At 33.9% G+C, this 20336-nt stretch overlaps 2 protein-coding genes and 1 pseudogene across 2 annotated transcripts; 2 read left to right on the top strand and 1 right to left on the bottom strand.

Annotated features, from left to right (window-relative positions):
- The first annotated feature begins 5821 nt into the window (after positions 1 to 5821).
- On the top strand, positions 5822 to 6214 carry LOC145631341 (egg cell-secreted protein 1.1 pseudogene; annotated as a pseudogene).
- Positions 6215 to 6810: 596 nt separating this feature from the next.
- LOC145630122 (uncharacterized) lies at positions 6811 to 10618 on the bottom strand. The gene is made up of 4 exons (XM_081682363.1): positions 10510 to 10618; positions 9574 to 10348; positions 7493 to 8528; positions 6811 to 7319 (listed from the first exon to the last, which is right to left on the bottom strand). The coding sequence occupies exons 2-4, from the start codon at positions 10229 to 10231 to the stop codon at positions 7139 to 7141; spliced, it is 1875 nt and encodes a 624-aa protein (XP_081538489.1). The 5' UTR covers positions 10232 to 10348; positions 10510 to 10618; the 3' UTR covers positions 6811 to 7138.
- Positions 10619 to 11824: 1206 nt separating this feature from the next.
- Positions 11825 to 19892, top strand: LOC145631594 (dihydrofolate synthetase-like). Its single transcript, XM_081683707.1, has 12 exons — positions 11825 to 11994; positions 12888 to 13372; positions 13791 to 13888; positions 14171 to 14321; positions 15239 to 15301; positions 15401 to 15562; positions 16069 to 16260; positions 16418 to 16517; positions 17022 to 17153; positions 17860 to 17991; positions 18283 to 18641; positions 19518 to 19892. Exons 2-11 carry the CDS (start codon positions 13043 to 13045, stop codon positions 18621 to 18623), a joined length of 1701 nt encoding a protein of 566 aa, XP_081539833.1. The 5' UTR covers positions 11825 to 11994; positions 12888 to 13042; the 3' UTR covers positions 18624 to 18641; positions 19518 to 19892.
- Positions 19893 to 20336: the final 444 nt, after the last annotated feature.

Below are 20336 nucleotides of genomic sequence, written 5' to 3' on the forward strand. Positions count from 1 at the left end.
ATTTTATTAGTTTGCAAAATAAACCCTAGAATTATATTGAATCAATAAAGTAGGTCTATTATATATATGTTCAGCTTGCATTGAAGACTAGGTCTTACAGTATTGCTTAAAATCATACGAAAGAATTGAGGGTTTTTTAAGGGTTGGATTCGGTAATGTTTAATTTCTAAGTTAGTTTGTGCTTATAAGTATATAATATTGGAGTAGTTAAGAATAAGTTTTGGGATTTACATAACTTAATAACTTCGCAATGTAACAAATTAAATGGTTCGTTGTAGAGGTGTCAAATCGGGTACCCAGATGGAGTTTGGGTTGACCCACGACGGGTCGGGATGTTTGGATCGGGTAATAATGGGTCATTTTAACTTAACAAACCAAATCAAATCAGGTTGAGCTTAATCAGATTCGGGTTAAAGTTGAGTTCAAGCATGGTCGGATACAAATCAAACTTGGCCCAAATCAAATTCGGGTCGAGTCATACCGAGTTCAGAAAAACTCGGGTCCGGATTTTATCGGGTTTATTTGGGTTAAAATGGATTTATTTAACTTTGGGTCGGGTCATTTCGTATTCGATTAGATCTCGGTTCAAATCAATTCAGTTCCGGCAAAAAATTGAATCTCGTTACTTCGATAGTTAGCTCATTCTTTTGGGTCGAATAATTTGAATTCGGGTCAATCTCGGTTCAACTCGGCTTTTAGCTATATTAGAATAGTCATGTCATTTTTGTTGTTGGAGATTTTATTCATATATAGTTCAGATCATTTTTTGGGTTTCGTTTAAGTTTTTGTATTGGCTTATCAGAATTGATATAAGATTGACAACTCAAGTTATTACAGATATTAAAATGATTATTTATCTCCTTGATCAAGTGATTATCACATATTATAAAATGTTTCCTTACGTTTTGGTTTATCATCGTCTTTGTGGCTATTTATCATCGCCAATTCATTGGCTACTCGATTATTAGAAGTATCAAGATTGTCTATTGTATATTAGCAACTAACTTGTGATTAAGAATACAAGATTTTTCATATTTTAGTAAAGTTTGATTTTGGCTGCGTTTGGTTATTAGCTTATTGAGCCAAAAAGATCTTATTCAGCACATTTGGAGGATTTGACCAAATAAATCATCTAATTGAGGTGTTTGGTAAACAGCGGATCTCATTAGCTGATTGGCATGAATAAGCTTAATTTGGAAACGCTCCTAACCCCAACGTTTTCAAAACAACTTATTTGATTCTTTTGCATAATTACACAAATGCCCAAAAATTCACTCCAATTAATCATGGTTCCCCTAAAAAAGGGTGAAAATAATAACAAACCATTATTTACGGCCAGGAAAAAAAAAAAAAAAAACCTTTAATTTAGATGCAGAAGAATTTCTCCATCTTTCACCAAGTTTAACTGCTCTAGAATTGAGAATAATATTGAAGTTGAAGGTTAACTAAACTTTACCTTCATAGTTGGGAATAGTCGGATCTGAAAATAGATGTCAATAATTTTGATTTCTTTTCAATTGTTTTTGATAAAGAGATAGGATGATGGAGCATTAGCATTGATTGTTTTTTTTCACAAAAAAAAAAAGAAAAAAAAAAGAGATAAAGATGGTGAAATTGGTTTGGGGAAGATGAAGGGGTTATGTATGAGAAAAACAATGGGCCGGGTATTGTGGCTTTTTCCCCCTAATTATTGATAAACTCAAGAGTTGGTACATTGATAACTTTTTATAATGTTAATCCAAAATCTTAAATAAACAAATAAATAAAAACACTATCAACATGAATTTGTAAATCTAAAAAAATTAATTGTATTAGTGAATTACAATAATAATACAAATAAAGAGATTCTCTTAAATATTTTTAATGGGATTAATATCTTCAATTTTATATACATATATGTCAATGGGCTTTTTGGTCATTTTATATAAGTAAAGACCTATCAGCTAATTATAGTTTACCAAACACTTTTATATAATCAGCTACTACAATAAGTTAGTCAAATCAGTTAATAAGATCAGCTAGTCAAAATCAGCTTACTTAATCAGCTTCAGCTTTCAGCTTTCTCCCAAACAGGGCCTTTGTTATTGTTAATGAAGTTATACCCCTCTATTTTGTAATAATCGCAACACATATTTACTTTACGTTGGTTTCATAATAATTCTAACATCTTATTTAGTAAGGATACGTTACTACGAATATTTTATTACTTCTCCTCATTAATCCTACCAACAAAAATATTTTATTATTTCTTACTCATATTAACAATTAATTATATTTCCACTAACTACTTTATATTATAAAATTCTCAATTTGGACCATACCTTGTAATTTTCTTACAACTTTATGCAATGCAAACCCTAAACTAGGCCAATACGACAATAAGATAAGATTAGTGACAATCAGATGAAATAAACACACTGTCTAATATCCAAATTCAAATAAATTATAACTAAAATAAGCTAAATAAGCCCTAATATGTTAGAGTCCGTTCAGATAAGGGTTTGTTCAACTTGCCTTATTATTTTCTCTTATTACAAGACTATAAGTTCAGCAGCCCGTCTTGTGTGTGGCCAGCCACACCAAGTAACCACTTATTTAAAAAAAAAGTAACCCATATAAAACGAACTGACCAAATAACCCCTGTAATACAAACTTAGTAACCACACCAAGTTCAGATAATATCATAATATCATATAAGTTTAGATAAGTTTTGATATATTAAGATTAGTTAAGATAAATTCAAATAATTAAATTCAGATTATTTCAAATACATTCAGATAAATCCATATATGTAACATATGTTGAAATAAATTCAGATAAGTTCAATTAAGTTGAAATAAATTCAGATAAATTCAGATTCATCAAAATCGTGAATATAATACACCTAATCACATTAATATAACATATATACATATTTAATGTCATAAACTTCAAATTTTATACATTTTAGGAAGTATATTTCATGGTATAATGATAATATTGGATTGTTTGACTTTAGAGTGCAAAATCATAGACTAATTGTCTAAATTTATCAATCAATGATCATTGTACCGTCCCTAATCCATGCATTAATATCAATCAATGACAAAGTCCCTAATATGTTGACTCCATTCAACATTGCCATTTCTTTGCGGCACGATTTTCCTTATATTAACAATATATCAATTTATTTCCACTCTATATTTCTATGCACTTGTTTTTTTGGTTCAAAAATCATTCTTTTAATTTCTTTTAATCTGTTTTTTTTTTCTTAATGTACAGGGTTGCTGCTATGCTGAAGTGTTGATGCCGCTGCGTGATGAATCAGATTACATTCCCAGATTTTTAGTTTTTGTTATTGTGTGCGATGGTTTTTATAACTCTAAATAAATGTAATATGATTTCGGTAGCGGTAGTGGACATCAAAAATAAAATTATATAATAATTTTTACTCCATGTTTTTCAATGCAGTATTAATTTTATTTTTGTATCAAATTTTAAATTCTAGCTTTTCAATACCATAATTTATTGATCATTTAGATGAAAGCAGATGATAAGTATTAGATTTATTTAGATGAATGCACAGGATAAGTATAGTATTAGTATTAGATGAATGCAGAGGATATATTCTAATTTTTTTTTTTTGGATTAGTATTAGATTTATTTAACTTATATAAAATATGTTAACACAAGGTCCATATCTCACTCTAACGAATGATTGGATTGATTTTGGCATTGGTGTTGACAAGAATAATGAATTAATAATGTACATGCGTTAAATTTTTGGTCATCCATGAGCTTTTAGTTTGCAATGTTGTAGAAATGTAGAATATTTAGATGTGTGAAATCATGGGCTCTTGGATGTAATTATAGTTTGTTAGCTTAGTTAGACGAATGCAAAGGATATATAAGTAAATGTGATAGTGTATGTCTCACTTTTCCTAATTATAACTAAGCTTGAACCCCACAACTTAAAATGGTTGGAGAGGATGGTCATGAAAATTTTTGGATTAAGTTAATTAAAAGGGTCGGGTAAAAATTAATCATGAGTAGTTTTGGGTCGGGTTAAGTTGGGTCAAAGGATGTTTCAAGTCGGGTAAATAGAGGTCAGGTAATACATAGATCGGGTAAAAAGAGATACTTTTAGGGTCAAAATGATTTCGGGTAGATTTTGTTTCGGATTAGATCGAATTCGGATCTTGAATTATCGGGTCTTAATAGTTTCGGATTAACTATGAGTCAATTCCAAGTTGGGTTTGGACCATATATTACCAGGTGAAGTCGGTTATGATTTAACTTCGGGTTGACTCCAGATCGAATTCGGATAAAAAATTTGCGGGTTAAACCAGTTCGAAAACAGTTCGATTTTAGATGAACCTTTCGGGTCGGGTGAGTTTTTGACACCCCTAGTTCGTTGCTTAGGGTTAGGGTTGATGTTAGGTCTTAGCTTATAACAATGTATTATAATTTTTTTTTTCACATTTGCTATTTTATTTCTTCGTATGAGTTATTGAGGTTAAATTTGGGTCAAAATAAATTTGAAAATCATATGAGATATCATTACACCAATCACAAAGGTAACGCCTTGTATGTACGTTACAACTATCTTGATACTCTAATATGTTTACATTTACTAAGCTGAGCTAAACTGAACTGATTGAAGCTGAACTGAACTGAATTGAGCTGAAATGAATATTTTATGTAGCTAGTCAGTCAATAAGGGTACGAACCCAAACCAAGAAATGTCTAGAACAAGAATGAAGTTGTTTCTTCACTGTTTTCGATTTGATCTTTCTGGTTTCTTTGAAGAGAAAATTATAAAGTGATATGAGTATAAACTATAAAACATCCTTTGATAAGTTTTTCGTCATAACTTGCATATTGGTAATAACGAAGTTCTCTAGTAAAAAGTTACAAACTGTACAATCGTGTAAGTACTTTAATTTTTGTACCTTAGGATTGATTTGTTTATTCTTTTTTTTTGACAAGAGGATTGATTTGTTTATACTAGAATAAGAAGATGAAGAAAGAAAAAGGGTGGAATTTAATTACTAGTTTTTTTTTTTCCTTTGTAATTCAACTAGAAAGATAAGCTATTTCGAATTTTCAATGTATTTGGTGCCCTCAAGAATGCCTAATTCTTTGTGTAACTCATTTCTTAAAACAAAAAATATCTACGAAGTACTCCGTATATAATAACAAACATGACATAAATTTTTTTTTTTCTTTTTATAAAAGAATAACATGACATAGTTTTGAAATAACATGTCTATATTTATTGATAAATGGTTTCAAAAGAAAAATTTATTGATAAATACAATAATATATTTGAAAATAACAAGATCGTTAACCAAAAAAAAAATAAAATAATAATATAATATATGATGGACAATAATATGAGGATCATGGAATGGAGAGACGATTTGACCTTCACCCTGGCCAGCCCTCCTGTTATAGGAGGGTCACCTCCCGTAACTTACCGTGTAAAAAAAAAAAATTTGATGAATAACAAATAACCTAGTATCTCTTCATATCCATCTTAAAAACAAATGAACTTTTCAATATAACTACATAAAGTCTCTTAATATTCATCTTAGTCATTTAAACTAACTCATTACTAAGTAGTAAGTACTACTTGTAGTTGTATTATTTATGACTTGTCATTCTCTTAGACTTCTTCGTTATAAACACAGTTACACACATAACGTATAACACTTAGCCTCCTTCCCCCTCTCTATTATAAATACACGCATAACACACGACCAAATTATCATTCTTCCACTCATTTTTGCACTTGTCCTACATAACATAGCCTCTATAACATCATTCATATATCATAGCAATGGCAAAATTCAATCTTCTCCTAATACTCTTCCTAGCATGCTCTACATACATGTCCATATCCTCATCAAGGCCACTCCCACCATCAAACAACACGAGCTCGAATGTGCATTCGATATTGCAAAGGTTGAAGCTTGACCATGAAACACCGGGTTCATCATCTTCTGTCAATTGCTGGGCCTCGATGTTTGAGCTTCAGTCGTGCACTGGAGAGGTGATCCAGTTCTTTTATGAAGGTGAGACGTACCTAGGCCCGAATTGTTGTCGTGCCATTCGAGTTATTGAGCATCATTGCTGGCCTAACATGTTGGCTACTCTTGGGTTCACTACTGAGGAAGGGGATATTCTACAAGGTTATTGTGATTCTGAGGGAGATCAGCAAAATGGGAACTGAAATTAAGGTCTTAACTCTCTTAAGAAATGAAGGTTGTTTTTGTTTTAGCTGTTAAATAAGTGGTTTAGTTTCCACTAGAAATATCAATGGTTTTGTTTACGGTTTATATATTGATGTGTGTTTTTTTGTTGAGATTAATATAATGCATTTATCAAACTAAATTATGTTGGAATTAAAAAAAAAAAAAACATCAGACTCTTTTTTATTCCTAGACTATTATTATTCCACATTTATCAAAACCACGGGATACTTGGTTTGGTGATCCTAGACCATCAATAATTGTTTATTGATAGAGTATAAAAACATATTTCTGGGCCTCAACCATGATAGTTGAGACCCAAGAATATATTTTATTTTTATCACTCCCCCTCACATCAATAAAATGTGGCAAAGATGAGTGAATTAGATCTAAGATGGACTTGTTAAACAGAGTTCAAATAACAGTATGACATGCTGTTCATCGGAAAAATGCTATCTACTTAAACCTATTCGTCAAACAGCATCAACCTATCAACTAACAAACAGTTCAGTTCAGTAGCTCTGATCGAGAGGTGTATTCATTCTACAGAGAACAGACCATCAAACTTCAACGCTTAAAGCCGTAAGCTGTGTATTCGCCAATCACAACTCATTGTTGACACAAACACAATATTCCAACAACGGACGAATATATACCATAGGCAAGTGCAGAGCCATTTCATAGTAATAGATGTTAACTTACAAGAGATATTAGTTAACCTAATATACACAGCAATCTCCTACGTTTTGACTTACACGGGGTTACCCAAAAGCTAAGTTTAATCCTACTAGGTTAGAATGCAAAGACCAAAAGTTAAAAACTATGATCTCAAATCAAAGATGGTTCATCAGCTGAAGCACCAGAGAGTGGAAACTAGTAAGACATGCTAATTGTTTAAAGAGAGATCATGGGAAGTAAGGATCCTCTCCGTTCTCATATATATTAAACAGTTGCTTAGAATAACGGTCCGCCAATGAGCGACATTCTTCAACTCCGCTTGGATGATACTTTCGCAATTCCTCCACAGATTTTACCAGGTCGCCATTTGGTACTCCGTCAGTCAGAAATTCCCCCAAGTATGTTCCCCTAGCCATGTAAAAAGCAGTAAAACTTAAAATCAATTCAAAGAGCCAGTTTCTCAAGGAAACAAAAGTTAATTAGACATCCACAAGCTTTGAGTACAAGCTAATATTAATAAACAGTCAGTGTGATTCTCAAGCCAATTATTATTTGTAAACAAAAGACAGCAGTAACTTTACCTCGTTGCATCGAATTTGCTAAAGCCTCTTCCATTACTGACGATGCTTGCCTTACAAGCCTTCTCTTCATTGGTTTGCTGTCGATAAATAGCACATACAGCTTTCATGCACAACTCGGGATTCTTACCAAAGTCAGAGAGCATATCAGCTTCTGAAATCCATTTTGAGTTGGGTTTTCTTCGGCCCCTAAGTTTAGAGATTATCTCATCATAATTAAGATTACTATCTGATGAATCTCCATCATCATCAGAATCATCTCCACCCTCTTCCGATACATCATCTTCAACATCATCAAAATTAGCTCCAGTATCTTCTTTCGATATATCATCTTCTACATCCTCATCATCAGAGTCATCGACTATGAAACTACTTAAGTGATCACTACCTTCTGACTCATCTTCTGATGACTCATGATCTGCAACATTTTCAGATATTAAGGTATCAGGGTGATTTTCAGTATTCTGAGTTTTATCTCTCAGTTCACCTTGTCCATACTTGACCAGACGTCTCTTTGGACGAGTTGGATCCAAGGGGAGAGCACTCAGAGCAGGTTGACTGCCTTGAGCACGATTTCTCTTGAGTTGACTAATTGGAATATTATCATCATCGTCATTATCACTTTCACTTTGCTTTGTTAATTTAATGCCGTCATCCTTATCTTCACCCTCGCTGTCGCTGTTCTCTATTTTAAGTGATCGTTTGTTGGGTGTACATTTGTAATTGTCACACTCATCATCACTTGTAACCACCATAAGATCTCGCTTTCTCTTAGTGTTTGGGGTCATAATACCATCTGTTTCCTGAACACCATTTTTCGACATCAAACCCAGAAGTCCCTCACTTTGTGAATTAGGCTTGAGTCTAGCAAGGACATCATCATCATTGTCACAGTCAATTATATCAATAACAGTAGCTGGAGTTGAAGGAGCAATCTTCTCAACACAACTTTTCTCATTATAAAATGCAAGTCGCCTTTTCACATGCATTTGCTTAGTTGAAGTACTATTAGTACGTACATACTTCTTGTCCAGTGATCCTATACAAGATGACAAGTATACATTCAGTAAAACAACAAAATAATCAGAGTTAGACAGATATTTTAAGCCTTCTCTCATATCACATATGTGAAAAAACATATTTTAAGCCGTTCATTTGGAGAAGAAAAGGCTAATGGAACATTTCAAACTAAAGGCTAGCAAAATGAATCTCGAAGGATCGTATGTGAATGATTGTGCAATAGCCACTACCCAGAGACAAGTTTCCGGTTCAGCGACAGAATGCAGCAGTACAAGTAAGGATATTTGCTAACTTAAGCAGAATGAGAAATTTATCAAACTTGCAACTTGCAAGAGAAATGCTTTTTCACATGTCAAATGTCAACCAAAGTCAGAAATATAATACTACTTCTTGTCCTTCAATATAGACCAAATATAGCCCACATCCAAATTGCCTTAAGAAAAGACTTACTCATGGGATTGGAAAATATAAGAACTTATATATACAAGAATACCTGTGGTATTTGTATTTCAGCCCAAAATCTCATAAATGACCATCAACCATATGTGGCCTACTATTAAGGGAATGAGGAAGTACTTCAAAAGTTCAAAGTTCAAACGCTCAGCATAAGATACACCAAAATGTCACTTAAAAATGTACTCCCTTCGTTTTTCTTTAAGAGTTACACTTGCTTTGATTGGCCATTATTTATCTCCCCACTCATACACTCTTACTTTTTTAAAGCCCCAACAACCCATTTACACCTTATTATATTAAAGTGAATTAGAATTTAGCACCAAAAATAAAAGCCACAGGATAGCAAAGACTGGCTTATGGTAGGATATTTCACAAATATAGCATAATCACATATGCATGGTACATAGAGAACATACGAGTAAATCATAAGTCCAGTATTAAAGGAGATGACGGGTCGGGAACCAGCAAAAAATCCAGTCCACAATAGCAGGCTTTGAAACAAAATGGTCTTACAAATCAAACCAGAATAACATCCTAAACCACACTAGCTCTACGATGAACAAACAGAAAAATGCAGAACCAAAATCTAATCGAGGAAAATTAATTACCTTCAATTGGTGTTACTTCCTCTATTGCACCTAGTAAACGAGATGGAGAACCGAGATCTCTTGAAGGACTTGAAGCACATACATCATCATCAACCACAGGATTAGCTCCATTAATTCCAATAGAGATATCAGCTTTACCATGAGACTTCAATCTTCCCTCCAATTCAAGCACGCGCAACTCCAAGTCCTCACATTTCCTCTTACACACCTCGACTTCCTTAAGAGCAAAGTTCTTCTCACATGCCAACACTTTATTCTCAACCATCAATTGACTAACCCTAGACACATCCTCATCCTCCATCACCCTCTCATCCGACAAAAACTCACCACCCACATTTGCTCCAACAAGACCAGCCTTCCTCACCTTCAAACCCTTGATTTCTTCTTCAATTCTCAATTTTTCACCTTCCAAAACCCTAATTTTACCCTTAATTTCTTCCAAGTTCATAACTTTATTTCGAATTTCTAATTCGAGTGCTAATTGCTTCTCTTCTACCTCCCTAAATCTTTGTTCTTGTTCAATAGACTTAATTCTAGATTCTTCTGACTCCTTATCAACTACACCATCAAAATTTTCCACATTTTTCTCCTCAATTTTCACCCCATTACTTTTTTGATCACTTACTAGAGTGGGTACTTCATTCAAATCCATAATCATTCAAAACCCAGAAAAATCCCACTGTTACAAGTTCAAAATTCCAACCTATTCAACTTTAAAAAGTAAAAAAATTGAACATGCATAGAATTTCAACACTCACAAATCACAATTCAGCACCTGGGAAATTAAATTGTTGACAAAATTAGAAAGAATACATTATAATTGATATTTATACACTAAAAATTTCATCAAACGTAAAAATAAATTGAAAATATATTATAGTACAATATATTCGAAAACTAAAAACAGAGTAATTGTAAAAGGAGAGAAAAACTCACAAAAAGTTGTACTGTAGTTTCCTCAGCACGATTGACTCTGACGCTTGACGAAGGAGAGAGAAACTGATAAATCGCTGTTGAAAATATTCCATTTTGTTTTTGGATTTTGTTCGGTTTCACGGTTTCACCGTTTTAACACTTCGTCTGCACGACTTTTTTTTTTAGTGAGGACCGGAACGTTTCACAGGTCCTTTCGAGTCCCGACCCGAATAAAACAAATTGTCCTCTACAGTCTACACGTATTGTTGTATCACGTACGTGGTATCCTTTTCATTTTACTCGTACTTTGAATTTTATACAATCCTTATTTTAGGGATACTTTGTACAATTATTATAATACGTTAGGGAGAACCAAGAGATAAAAATACAACAAAAAAAGGAAAGACAATTATAAGTACAAGATAAAAGAAAGAAATTAAATAAAATTCACAATAGTAGGACAAGGCTTTTCAAGGAAGCCATAAAAACAACGTTTTTTTTAAGGGAGTTTGAAAATTACAAGAATTGGCAACGGAATGACCTGTAACGAACAAAATGATGGAAATGTCAAAACATCGAGGAATCAATGGAACCCTTGGAACAAGATTGTGCTAATGATAAGGCATAGACAATGAAGACAACCTATGAAACGACAACAATGACAAGGAGAAAAGTCATGATAACTCTTAACTACATTGTGTTATTATTGAATGATCTCATATTATAACCACACGTAGTCACATTTGCTAGTGTCAATCTAACCATAATAGCTAATCATATTATCTACCTTACAATTAGCCCATTAGAGAAAGAGACATTTGTATACATTCACGCACTGTTGTGATTATTAGGATACCAGTCATAGGTTGTGATATTATGTGCACCTAAATAATAGTTTATGTCGTTGAGGCTTTGTCTAAATTTAATCCAATTTTGAGCATCCCTATATACATTCACCATTCACATCCAAGATTTCTTTCACTCTTCTCTCTCTTTCATTTCTTTTTTTTTTGTTCTCACTTGTGAACCTTTGTAAGGGCTTCTACCGGTGTTTTTATCGGTGATAAGCCCCTACAACTTTTTAATGCTTTCAATAAATGGATCCCATCTTTAAGATAATGGTTATTCGATTAGGCCTTAATTCCTTTTTTTTTTCTTCTGCCGAGGATTGATAGGGTTTGATAATTTTTGAAGACCATATGAGTATTTTTCACGCAAACAACTACTCATCGGTGAATCTTAAGCTGAATTAGTGCTAACTCACAAATTGTATTGCTAAAAAATTAATGTGATCGTTGATCGAACCTGCATACACAAGAACAAGTTTTAAGCGTCGTTTGACTATATTTTACGTGTTACATTATTAAGAATTCGGCAGGACGTATACTTCCCTTGTTGACTCGAGTCTTAAACTCTTGGCGTGTAGTCTCTCCCCCCCAAAACACAAACTCTGACTGCCACCAACACCATGAAGGCGGCGCCGGTGAACGGAATTGTTTCCACCAGGTTTAATCTTTCAGATTTAATCTCCAAGATACTGCGTTTTCCCATTTTAATTTCTGATTTTTAAGATTCAACTAATCTCAATCATCATCCATTTCCTCTCAATTGATTTTTATTTTTCTGATTTTTCATCTTTAATTTATTTTTTGTATTGTGATAGACCTTATATAAGTATATTACGCAAGTAAATGTGAAATTGAAATTGATGTGAATTGGAATATAAATTCAATATAGGTTTGGACCGTTTGGTAAAATTCAAACTTATGTCAAATTGTGAATGATAATTTTGAGAATTAATTTGAACAACTTGTTGATTAATTGGTAATGGAATGGTTCTTTTGTTGGATTAACTATGTTAAGGAACTAATTATTGATTTTCTGCCCAATTTTATTGTAAATTGGTAGTGATGACCATGTTAATGTTGGGTGATTATTATGGAAGCTGTTTTGGATTTGTTATTTGCAATTGTGGAATTGTTTTATGGAAGTTATGATTGATGGTGTTGTGGTTTAATGACGGTAACTTAGATAGGGCCAAATGTATGATGCTTGTGACTTATGGAGTAAGAAGTTAAAGTCGATGGCAAAGCAACCGAACCTTATATGATTAATGTGTCTTGTAATTGAAATGACCGAGTGCTGAAATTTGGATACAAGTTAATGTTATCATCCCCAGGCTGCAGAATCGTCGATTACCTGTTCACGGGACTAGTTTGTTTCATATGGAGCAGTGGAGTTTCTTCTTTATAAGCTTTTTGTGCCAATATTGGATTTTCTTTGTGAATATAGAATACCGTAGACTGTGAAATTATTACTCTGTATAAGGCAACTAAATTTAGAATATTGCACAATTTGAACTCCTACTAACCCCTTGAAAATTGAATTTTGATTGGCAGGTTGTGAATACACTTGGCTATGAATCTTTACTAGATTCGATGGGAAAAATTGGACGTGTGGGATACGGAGTACTAAACTACTAATAACATAATCACCCACCCGAAGAAGTTTTTTTTGTAAGCCATGACGGACAAGGGCAACATAAGTGCTCCATATGCAACTTGAATCTGTCTTTGGATTCTCCTTTTGTGTTAGCAGAATGAGAGTATTTACTTCTATCTACAGATGTGCCAAACTGTCTAAGCACACAAGCTTGGATAATAGTTTTATGATCCCAAGTGTTAAACTAGGCTATATTAGAACTTTGAGTTTAGCCTCTACATCCCCAGAGATACGGGAGGTGGAAGAGTACTTGGATAGACTAAAGAATTTCGAGAAAGCAGGAGTACCAGATAATGCTGGCACTGAAACTGAGGATGGGTTTGATTTGGGTCGTATGAAGCGCTTGATGGACCGTCTTGGAAATCCACAATCTAAGTTCAAGGTCAATTTTCCTTTTCTTATCTCTTTAGCTTTTATTGATTATGATCTTAATCTAGATTTTTGTCATTCTGTTTTTTTGGAAGAAGAGTTCTTGTTGGCTATTTGATGTTATAATTTTGTGATCCCATCCATTACCATATTGGTTAAAAAAACTTGTTCCTTGATATTGTAATCATGCTGTTGTAATCATGGTGTTTATGGATATCTTGACAGAGGAATTTGGAAATGAAACTGATGACAAGTTTTATTTCATCGAATAGTCCTATCAAAACGGTTACTTTGTCATCATTTATATGACGACTAAAGCCCCCTTTCCAACTATCAGCCATTTGTTATCTTTATTATTTGCCCAAGTGCTCATGAATCTTGTTTTGTCATTAAATTATAAATGTAATTTGCCTGCCTATCAATTGATGCAGACAGTTCATGTTGCTGGGACCAAAGGCAAGGGATCAACGGCTGCATTTTTGTCTAATATTTTGAGGGCAGAGGGTTATCGTGTGGGTTGCTATACAAGGCATGTATTATCTTTCCTTGTGCATTTTCTGTTTTTGTTTTTTAAACAATAGTAGTTAGAACTTTGGTCAGATTTGGTCCAGAAACTATTTGTTGCACCTAATCTTTATTGTAATTCCTATGTACAAGACTACAATCAATTTTAAAGTTTTGCACAAGACTTCATAAAAAAAGCCTTTTAATGTAAAATTTGGCATGCATTCATTTTCAAGTTTAGATTAGCTTTATGTTCAAAAGCTTTGCTTATTTACTAAACTTACCATGTATCTCTCTATTTGCACAGCCCTCATGTACAAACTATTAGGGAGCGTATGTCAGTAGGAACACAGAATGAGCCAGTTGCAGCAGATTTGTTGTATTCTCTATTTCTTAGGATCAGGAATTCTCTTGATCAGGCAGTAGCACATGAGTCTGGATGCCTAAGTCATTTTGAGGTATTTACTTGTGTAGTACAAGGTATCAGTTGCTAGAAAAGATATATTTTGTGTAGAACAAAATTATTTATATTCTGTTATGGAGTGAAAGATTGATAAGTTATAGCGTACTTTGTAAGACATGACAATTGTTTTTAATATGAGCTGTTTTCCCACATCCTACATTGTGTTACTATTAGAATTGCATCTGCATGTAATGTGCTCACAGTCTTTCTCTATCACAAATAAGATGTTAACTTATCTTCAGGGCTCCACACCTTCAACCTTGAGGTAGGGGTTTCAGATACAATGTGGTTGTTAGTTTGGGTAGTTAGTGTTGGCTCTTCTCCGTAAGGTTTTCTACCTCCCCCCCCCCCCCCCTCTCTCCCTCCACCCTGAATTTGCTTCTTGCTTTTGTCTAATTAGACTGGGTTGGGATCCTTATTACCTACCTTATCGCTGTTTGTCCCTTGACTCATTAAAATATGTTTGTTGCTGTGGTATGGAGGTTGAATCTAGTACAAGTTGACCATTTAGGGGATTGACCACCTTAAGACATACTCTCTCGATGACTTTTTGTGGTTAAGAAAATAGATTGTCTTGTTCCTTCTGCATTTATGTTTCTCATGCTATAGAATATTCTCCCCCCCCCCCCCCCCCCCCCGTGTTGCTAGGCCTCTTCCTAGGTTTTGTCCTTGTTAGAATTGTCTCATATTTATAGTTTTGACAAATTACATGTTAGTTCCTGTATCTATTAAAAGGTTTTGAATATATGTCTTGATGTCCTTCACTCCTTCATAGTGTATCAAGGAAAACCGGGAAAATAGAGTAACAAAGCTCTTAGTTTCGTTCAACATTTGGAAGTCTTCTCTTATCTGCACTCCTATAATTATTGTTATAATTTTTTTATTTCAACTGATGACTGGAATTTTTTTTAGGTCCTAACAGCTATAGCATTTGCTCTCTTTGCTGATCAGAATGTTGATATTGCAGTTGTTGAGGTACTTGCTTGGCTCTACAGTCTTTATATGTAATTGCTACTTAATTTGAATATGTCTACATGTGCAAATGTTCTTGTAGTTTATGTGTGCTTATGTTAGGCTGGGTTAGGAGGAGCACGGGATGCTACAAACATAATCACAAGTTCTGAGCTTGCTGCTGCAGTTATAACAACTATAGGAAAAGAACATCTGGCTGCTCTTGGGGGTTCCTTGGAAAGCATAGCAATGGCAAAATCAGGGATTATCAAACATGGTCGTCCAGTTTGGTGCCTTTTCTTTCTTTGTAATTATCTATATCAGATGATTGAATATAATCATATGACATGCTACAAGTTATATTTATGCAAATGTTAATCTAAGATTTGAATACTTGCAATCTGCAAGTTGCCTAATGCAGGCTGGACTGCAGGGTTGAGTTAGCTTTGATCTTAAGTTAGTTAACGGGTTTGTGACAGACCTTGGGAGTTATGAAACATATTTTCTGTACTGAGTTTTTATATTTGTGAGGCTTTTAATTTTTCATCCCTTATTTACCAAAAAAAAAAAAAAAAAAAAAAGCAGGATTTGGCTATTATGGCATAACTAAAAGATAATAAGCCTGTTGTTAAGCACAGCAATATTCGACGCTTACAACAGTTACCAGACTAATTTTGAGAAACAAAAATTATTCTGCATATGATCCAATTTTTTTTAGCCACGTTACATGTCTTCTTAATTGCTTGCGTCTATGTTAATTTCTTGACTTAGTACTTTGTTCAACTTTTTAGGTGATTCTTGGTGGACCATTTCTTCCTCACGTTGAACAAATTATACGCGATAAAGCTCTATCAATGTTCTCACCTGTTGTATCTGCTTGTGATTCTGGAAACAGAAGTGTCATTAATGGTTTTGGCATCATCAATGGTGAACCACGCCAGTCTTGTGATATACTGCTTCATATTCAGAAGGACATACCATTAGTAAGCACTCCATTAACCACCTTCTAATTGAATATATTTTTAGTTAGTGATGTTGGACTTCCTCAGAAAAAAAAAAAATTTTAAGCCTTGCTGTAGAACATTAATATTTATCATACAACTCTGTTATTAACTAAATTAAATATTTCTTGTCACGTAGTGTATTGAGTCATGTGGTGTGGATCTATCATTGCTTGGGCAACATCAACTTCAGAATGCTGTGACTGCAACTTGTGCTGCATTATGCCTCCATGATCAAGGTAAGGATTTCTGATTGTATTTTGATATTTTAGCTGCTTAGTTATACATGGATCATGTAGCCAACAGTTCTATTGCAACTTTACACGGGTGTGTCTGAGATCCATCGTATTTGATATTTCATAAAATTAATCTCAAAGATTTTTCAAGATGTGAGCTGTGTCGTTATGCCTTGATGGTTAAACATATCATCATCCCAAATACCTGAACTCAAGAACTCTATGTTTTTTTTCCCTTGTTAAAAAATTAATTCAAACATTGTTTGATTTTTTCTCCTTGCCATCACTTCTTTTAAGGTAAGTAATGCACAGGCCACATGAATTGGGGAGGAGTGGGGCGGGGGGAGGGAGAGAGGATGTCAATATTCTGCCAATCCATTTTGAATCCCTGTATCATACTTTATACAGATAGTCTAATAGATTGGTGGGAGTGATACTATTCTTCCACTTGAATTTTGCCTCCTTGCTATCACTTTCTTATCATTGTCAGCTCTGTTGTTTTTTCAGGTTGGAGGATTTCTGAAAGATCCATTCGTAGTGGGTTGGAGAGCACGCAGATGCTTGGGAGAAGCCAATTTTTGAAGAAAGAAGAAATTGATGCACTTGGACTTTCTGGATCAATGGCATTGCTTGATGGAGGTTTGTTGGTTTTATTCTTTTCCATTTATGTACAAGTCTATAATAATGGCAGTGAATGGGATTTAATTTGCTCTATCAGTGTGAGTTTGTTAATTTTACTCTTTTCACGTACTTTTCAACTCTATGTAGTAGTGGTGGTGGGCAGTACTCAAATCACCCCAAGTTTGGGTTGGTAATCTCTTCAGCATTTCATTCCCAGAATTTCCTTAGTGTTTCTATTGTGGTAATAGTGAACACTTTGAACAGTCTCTTGATTGATTGTGATTCTTAACTGTTACCATGTAAAGTTGCAAACTTCTTAAATTCTTTAGATATAATGACCAGATATTACTTGTTGGCTTTCTTTTGATTACATTCGTGTGTAATCCTTACTGTGTACAACAGAGACTATTTTCGAAAAAGAGTGTAGCTTCAGGCTTCGCAGCCTGCAGCCCTCCAGAATAGAAAATAACTTCTCTTGAAGTCTATTAATACCACCACAAGGAACTGGGCAGTATTCATACGTGGTTGGTTTAATAAGATACATTGGCTTGATATTTGTGGTCTTTTTCTTTTCTTTAAAAAAAAAAAAAAAAAAAAAAAAAAAAAAAAAAAAAAAAACTAAATTTGAAGCCACTATTTTGTTGAAGCCTGGGCATTCTGATTACAATATGATCTTACTAACAGTTTAATTTGTGTTTAATCCTGTACCTTTTTCTGATTTCAGCTCACACTCAGGAATCTGCTAAAGCATTGGCAAATACGATTTCTACCATATGCCAAAACTCTAGGTTGGTCCTTGTGGTTGCGATGGCAAGCGACAAAGATCACAGTGGATTTGCAAAGGAACTCCTTATGGGTTAGTTATTTCCCTATTGGTGGATAGATATCCTCTCAGATCAAGATTATTGACCTATGAGTGGGCACTTACATTTTGCTTTAAAATTGTTACATGAAGTATTGTTAACAGTTAACGCTATTGTCTGGGATGACTACTAATTGTTTTTTAGGATATCACCTTTTGTTTTCTGTATCATTATGCTGAAAAATGTGATTTTGGCTTTCTGTTTCTGTTCAGCTATCAATAACTTACTGAAGGGAATTGTTGGGTTTAAAGAAAGCTATAGTTTGACTGTGTTTTTAATTACAGGTCTACATTTTGAAGCTGTTTTCCTGACAGAAGTAGATATTGCGGGAGACAAGTCTCGAAGTACTTCAGCATTGTTTTTGAAAGATATCTGGATTAAAACGTGCAGAGAACTTGGTATCAAATTTATTTATGAAGACTTTAAAAATCTGAAATTGGATGCATCAGTTCATTATGTTGGAAATTCAAACAAAATGATATTGGCTGCTGAAAGTTCGCTACCAAATTGCTTGAAGGCTAGTACTAGGATTCTCAAAGCAAGAACAGGGGACCAATCAGGTGTAATTGTTGTTACCGGATCCCTACATATAGTTTCATCTGTATTAACTTCTATCCATGGTTAAGCTGCAGTTAGGAACAAGGTATCTTCTTTACTATGTTGTTCTTTCCTTGTCTGAAATTCAAAAGTATTTTACTATACCAGAGCCAAATTATGAGTGTTTGTTATTTCATCATTATTCAACATTTGGCGATCTGAAGTCTTTGAGATTTGTATTTTTGAGCAAGTTGTCTTACCTAGATTAAGTCAGTAGTAAGTATAAAAGTAATGTCTTTATAGGCTTATCGGAGCTCCATATGTTGAGTGTGATATTACGAATTCGTGGCGAATGTTAGCCAGGTTTGTGACTATGGAATTGCTGTGATATATTGTATTAAATTATAGAATTACTGCTATTCTACTATACCTCTCACTGAACAATAAACTAGGTTTTGACTATCGGGTAATACCAAAGCTTTTTGTTTACGGATGAGTTTTTACTACACATGCGGCATGCCTTCAATTTGTTTATCTAGATTCATTGTTTCTACCTATCTACTGCTGTGTGTTTAACAAGTAACAACTGTAAAAAAAAAAAATTACAGGTTTCAATTATTACAGTTTTAGTATCTGTAGAGTAGTAGACAATAGTTGCAGTATTTTCATTCCACTCTGTCCTTTAACTTTTAAGTGGGTTGAGTGAAGTAAATTTGGTATGACTGTCCCAACAACATTCAATTTCAATCTTTGAAATCTTTTCATACCTGAGAATGGTTTTCAGAGTATGTCTGTCTTACATTTTTTTTATTTACTGTTTTGGTTCCTGTGTTTACATTCACCTTGTCAGTTTAAAATTACTACTGGTACACTAAGGTTTTTTCTGGTTTATTGCATAATGAAGAATTTACTACAGCTTATTGGCTACTTGATTACCTCTGTTGCTTGGATGCTTCATCTTATAATCCCTTTTTCGTTCTAGGGGGGTGGTGGTACGTATGGCGTAGACTCGGACATTACAAATTAGGCCAAAAACAGCCTTAACAGTTCGAAAACTAGCAATATTGAACCTTCATATCCATACTGGTACGGTACCTGGTCCCCTTGGCTTTGGTAATTTATACTCATTCAATTACTAATGTAGATACCCAGTTGAAGAAATAAAGGAGTAGGAGCAAAAGGATTTTGGTTTTGTTTCTTGTGCCTTGTATTCAATTTCATTTAAAACCAAATTGTTCTCTTGCATTTGGTGCTTAGTTATTGCAGTCACAGTATTCACAACTAAGTGTTTTTTTTTTTTTTTTTTTTTTGAATTTATTTTTTTAAATATACTTTGTATTTATTCATTTATTTATTTTTTGCCGAAATTCGTAGAAGCAGCAGCCAGCAGGTGTCACTATCCAGTTGAATGAGGTGGTGTATTCATGTTACAAAATCTAGCATTCATATTGCTTTGATTTTTACAAATCGTTTTTGAAATGTATGCTTGAGATTGTATTAATGCACCTTCTCTTTATTAGCATTAGGCCACCTTTTAAAATAGGGTCATCAATTACAGGTTAAAACGATGTGACAATATGGTAAATGTGTAAGAGAGGGGGGGGGGGGGGGGGGGGGGGTTAACTTCTGAGAGGAAACCCGTTAATCATTTGGGGAAAATTTCACCAAAATCATAAAGATAAACACGAGTCAAGTCCTTATACAAAACCTTTTAGATCGACTTATAAGTTAACCTTGAACATTTATGACACAAACTCTGTTTTGAGGGCAATTGGGGGAATGCAAGAGGTGGAATATATTG

Source organism: Chenopodium album, chromosome 5 (assembly GCF_948465745.1).
Source record: "Chenopodium album chromosome 5, dcCheAlbu1.1, whole genome shotgun sequence".
Lineage (NCBI taxonomy): Eukaryota > Viridiplantae > Streptophyta > Magnoliopsida > Caryophyllales > Amaranthaceae > Chenopodium > Chenopodium album.

Coding starts and splice junctions, on each gene's coding strand:
- LOC145630122 (XM_081682363.1), bottom strand. CDS start 10,231: ATGATTATGGATTTGAATGAAGTACCCACTCTAGTAAGTGATCAAAAA. Junction 8,529..9,573: donor GGAAGTAACACCAATTGAAG/GTAATTAATTTT, acceptor CATCTTGTATAG/GATCACTGGACAAGAAGTAT. Junction 7,320..7,492: donor AGCAAATTCGATGCAACGAG/GTAAAGTTACTG, acceptor TTACATGGCTAG/GGGAACATACTTGGGGGAAT.
- LOC145631594 (XM_081683707.1), top strand. CDS start 13,043: ATGCAACTTGAATCTGTCTTTGGATTCTCCTTTTGTGTTAGCAGAATG. Junction 14,322..15,238: donor GATGCCTAAGTCATTTTGAG/GTATTTACTTGT, acceptor AATTTTTTTTAG/GTCCTAACAGCTATAGCATT. Junction 16,261..16,417: donor TTCAGAAGGACATACCATTA/GTAAGCACTCCA, acceptor CTTGTCACGTAG/TGTATTGAGTCATGTGGTGT.